At 36.2% G+C, this 5,253-nt stretch overlaps 1 protein-coding gene across 1 annotated transcript; it reads right to left on the reverse strand.

Moving 5' to 3' along the window:
• Window positions 1-3,458: 3,458 nt before the first annotated feature.
• LOC124892717 lies at window positions 3,459-3,953 on the reverse strand. The gene has a single exon (XM_047403935.1). It carries the CDS (start codon window positions 3,951-3,953, stop codon window positions 3,459-3,461), a length of 495 nt encoding a protein of 164 aa, XP_047259891.1.
• Between the last annotated feature and the right edge of the window lie 1,300 nt (window positions 3,954-5,253).

A 5,253-nucleotide genomic window follows, 5' to 3' on the forward strand; every position in this document is an offset into this window, starting at 1 on the left:
TGAGGCACAAAATGGCCTACATTTTGGACATAACAGTCTTTAAAAATGCTTTACCTAGGCTTGGGTAGTGCGGTCGCGTCCTCTACCTAACCACGATTGCGGCATCATGTTTGCATCCTCCTCCTAGCCGCGGTTGCGGCATCGCGTTCGTGCCCTAGCCTCTATGGTCACGTTATTCGTTCAAGGCTAGGCATGGCTGAAGCTTGGAACTTGGTTCTGGGTTTCAACTAATTTCTTAAGATACATTCCGAGTTTGATTTAAGGAAATAAAATATGTAACCACATAGATTTTGATGCTCCAAATGTGTTGGCAAAGTTGGATTTTGGATTTAAGGTTGTTTTACTGAAGTTCTTGCTTGGTGTCCAACTAGAACCAATGAAGACTTCTAATTGAGAAAGTGGTTTTAAAATATAAATGAATCACTAAGTATACGATCTATCAGTTCTGGAAAGTCACTAATGACTTGGGGCAGCCATGGGAAAGCTCTGTCGGCAAAATAAGCAAGAATACGGATAATGACCTGAAGGGTCATTACAGCATAATCATCGATGGGTATAAAAATCCCAATTCGAATTAAATAAAAGGTAAAGGCAGGAAATAAAAAGCATAACTATTAGGACAGAAGCCCAAAGTCATATACCTAATATGCTCGATGGAGTATGAATTTGAGTGGGTCCAAACTCAGACTGAGCGTCTAAATTAACTAGGGCACTAAGTGCATTATCTCTAACTGAAGGTGCCACAACACTATGAGACTGATATGGATGAGCTGAATGACTAATAATCCCATGCCGAGGACACTCTAGATCAATGAACCGTCTCTCTATACTCGTAACAAACCCTTAAATCCCTAACTTGGAAAGAAATATGAGTTGACTCTAACTGGCTAACCAACTAAACTTGGCCACTCCCTACTAAAATAATAATCCTTCTTACAATCATAACATACCTCAATAGTTTTAGACTGGCGGGAATATACCTTAATAATCTTGCCACAACGAAACAAGCTTTTGGAATATTCTAAGTTACTATACCCACTGATCAAAAATAGCTGCCACAACTAAATATCTATGCCGGACACTCTATAATGTTCGATGAGAACTTTTCCCACTGTGACCACCACGAATGATCTAAGATCCACCTATAGTCTACTATGCTACCTGTATGGAACTAATAGGTTACAATCGTGTAACTCCCCAAAAGTACCCCAAGGTGTCACACAGTGCTTAAGATACAAATAGGCCTAACCTTACCCATTCTATCTATTCCTCTTAAAACTCGCATAAATGGTGAACTAACATATGTATAAAGACTGAAAGAAAATAACTTAATATTTCTCGTTGTGAACTAGTGAATTGGAAATCTTAAACAAAATTCTTGAACTGAATGATATGTATTCTGACAAGCCTCTATTTCTAACTAAAGAGCCATTGGGACAGACCCCAGCTGACCCAAACATAAACGGATATTAAGTAACTAAACTAATTTCATTAATGAACAAGAGTCTGATAATCTGGATCCTCAGACTATGAGTAATTACTGAATTTAGGAAGCTGGTGATGATGCTCGTAGTCAACCGTACTACTGGAAACGAGCACCAGAACCTACATTATAAGACAATATAGCACATAGACATATATGTTGGTCAGTACTTCTAGAATATACTAAGTATGTGGGGGTGAATGCTTGAGTAAGACAAGAACTGAATATATATGTACACTTTCAAATAATACATGCTAAGCGTAAATGACTCACCTTGGATTTCAGTAAAACTAAAGACCACAAGATTATAAAGCATGGATAATGAAGCGTATGAATAAGATTAGTGAGACATTACACTTTTTTTCCAAAATCTTTACTTTTATTTTTCTTGTGGGTGATTCTTCTAACTGACATCAACCATATAAGATACCATGGAGTCTAACATCTTACCCATATTGGGGAGACCTGTTCTACCTTTTCCATTAGAATAGAACCTTTACTTGATCACTATACTTCATCTATATTGGAAAATATCTTAACCGAAGGTGGCTCATAGTTAACTTTAAATCTTAACCAAGATGAATACTTGTGGATTTCATGTCTTATGTTTAGATCAAAGGATCAAGATTTCTTGAATCATGCTATATTTCATATGAATGGAACTCAAAAAGCTTTGACTTTCTTGCAAACCCATTACTTCTTTTTAAATCTTGAAATTCCTACTCCCCTTCACAACACTTATAACAAAATATCAAGCTCAATACCCATATAGATATCTTTCATCAGAATCCGAATCAAAGTAATGAAATTCAAATCACAATATCAATTTTAAAGTTCAAAACTCGAATAAATGTATCCTTTATGCATCTTTAGCCTTTAAAGCATAAAGTAAGGTTATACTTTAATATATGCTAATTTGTAGAATGAACCCTAATGTAAAACATGTATATTCAACTTAATAATCATGCTTTTCAGGCACAAGTATGGAAGATTAACCTTTTTCCAAACCTCACATACCTAGAATTGCTTGACTTATAAAAATGACATGATAGTTGAAAATTGAGAGATGTCTTAGTGAGGAAAACCCTAATCTTGGTTTTCTTGAAGATGGGAGGAGAAATGATGTTGCTAATTGACTGAAAAATTAAGGAAAATAATGCCTCCTTTGGGTTACAGGTCATGGGTTGGGAGTTATAAGAGGGGAAAAGACCAAAAATCACCTTAAATGAACTCATAGAAATTTACCACCAATTATCATGTATCAATCTTATGACTCATTAGATTAGGATACGAGTTAGACTAATAACTCGTAAACTTGGAAAAAGCAAAGATATCACACACTGGTCGACATATGAGTGATAGCTTACAACTCGTTATATGTCCTCGAAACAACCCCTTGTAACTTGGATAGAAACTTAGGGAACCTATACTGCTGAACTTACGAGTTCACTTCATATAAATCACAACATGCATGGACGATATCTAGGGTCAATTATATTTACAAAAGACTTCAACTACTCTATATTTACATAGTTATGACTTACAACATATGACTCATAAGGTGTATATACGACTTAAGGAGATGAGATGTAAGTTGCACTGTGGCTTTTAAACACAAGGTATTCCAATATCTCCCTCTTGGAAACATTCATCCTCTAATATGATTTATCTAGGATCTAGATTTTAGAAAAGAATCAACACCTCTATACCAAACTTATAACCAAGCTTATATCTATCACAAGGATCCAATTAATCACAACATAAGATATGACTTAATAATACTTACACTGACTTAAAGAGAAAAAGTTTTGGCTGAAAATAGCTTTTTACCTTCAGGAGGAATTGAGTTGGTAGAAAAGAAATAAGGATACTTGGTCATTATGTCTGCTTCAGCTTCCCACGTGGCCCCTTTAACTAAATGATTTATCCAAAGAACCTTTACTAATTCTAGTTCTTTATTACTTAGCCTTCGGATCTACTTATCAAGTATCTCCAGAGGAATCTCCTCATACAAAAAGTTATCTTTGACCCCAATACTCTTTAGGGGAACTACTAAGGTCAGATCTCCAATGCACTTCTTGAGCATCGAAACATGGGACACTGAGTGAATTGCAACTAACTCTGATGGAAGGCTCAATTCATAAGCTACCTTTTGTATATACCACACTATCTTATACAGACCAACAAATCGGGGATTCAACTTCCCTTTCTTTCCAAATCTCATTATTACCTTCATAGGCGACACTTTCAAAAATAACCAATTCCCCACTTCAAACTTAAGTTCTCTCCTCCTTAAAACTGCATATGACTTCTGACGACTCTGAGTAGTCTTCAATATTTCACAAATTAACTGAACCTTTACCATAGCTTCAAGAATAGAATCTATCCCAATTAATGCCGCTTCACCAACCTCAAACCATCCTATGGGAAATCTGTACCTATTCTCGTACAATGCTTTAAGTGGAGCCATCTGAATACTAGCATCATAACTAGTATTAAATGCAAACTCAATCAAAGGTATATGGTCATCCCAACTTTCTTTAAAGACTAAAATATATGCTCTCAGCATGTCTTCCAGTGTCTAGATTATACGTCCAGTCTGACCATTGGTCTGCAGATAAAAAGTAGTACTAAGCTTAACCTATGTACCAAGGCCTTTCTGAAACAACTGGTAAAACTGCAAAGTGAATTGCGTGCCTCTATCTGAAATAATACACAAGGGTATCCCATACAGCTTTACTAACTTGTGAATATAAATCTTGGCATAATCTTCTACTGTATATGAAGTCTTGATAGGTAGAAAATGTGCTGATTTAGTCATTCGATCTACTATGACCCAAATTAAATCCTGCTGATGTCTTCTACGAGGCAACCTTGTGATGAAATCCATATTCACTACTTCCCACTTCCAGGTAGAGATGCTGATCTCCTGTAGCATACCACTCAACCTCTAGTGTTTAACCTTAACTTGTTGACGGTTGGGAAACTTTCCCACAAACTCTGCTATATCCCTCTTAATACCATTTCACCAACAAATTTCCCATAAGTTGCTGCTAGACCACTTCTAATTTTTTGCTAATTAGGGATCATTTCGCTGCCCCTCTTTTACTTCCAGTACCAGAGATGATTCTGAACTATTCTAGACCACTATTCCTATATCATCCATGTCAAGAAAATGTACTCCCAAATGGGATAATCTATGCAACTCTTTGGCCAATTTCCATTCTTTATTTTTCACATGTGACACACTACCCATAGACAACCTAGTCAGTGCGTCTGCCACCACTTTGGCCTTACCCGGATGGTAGAGTACATTCATATCATAATCTTTCAATAACTCCAACCACCTTCTCCAATGAAGAATCATCTCTCACTAATAAAATACATACTAACGACTCTTATGGTTAATGAAAACATCAACATGCACACCAAAGAGGTAGTGCCTTAAATTTTCATGGAAAAAACAACGACAACTAACTCTAAGTCGTGAGTTCAGTAAATCCTTTCATGATCCTTAAGTTACCTGGAGTCATAGGCTATCACTCTCCTATTTTGAATTAGTACACAACCTAGCCCAACTTTGGAAGTATCATAATACACTACAAATCAGTCTAATCACTCTGGTAGAGCTAATATTGGTGCTGAAGTCAATCTATCCTTCAAATCTTGGAAACTCTTCTCACACTACCATATAAACTTTACATTCTTTTAGGTCAGCTTAGTCAATGGTGCGGCTATAGAGGATAACCCTTCAACAAATCTTTAATAAT

Source organism: Capsicum annuum, unplaced genomic scaffold, assembly GCF_002878395.1.
Source record: "Capsicum annuum cultivar UCD-10X-F1 unplaced genomic scaffold, UCD10Xv1.1 ctg49975, whole genome shotgun sequence".
Lineage (NCBI taxonomy): Eukaryota > Viridiplantae > Streptophyta > Magnoliopsida > Solanales > Solanaceae > Capsicum > Capsicum annuum.

Excerpts from the sequence above, each read along its gene's own strand:
- LOC124892717 (XM_047403935.1), bottom strand. The coding sequence starts at position 3,953 with ATGGCTCCACTTAAAGCATTGTACGAGAATAGGTACAGATTTCCCATA.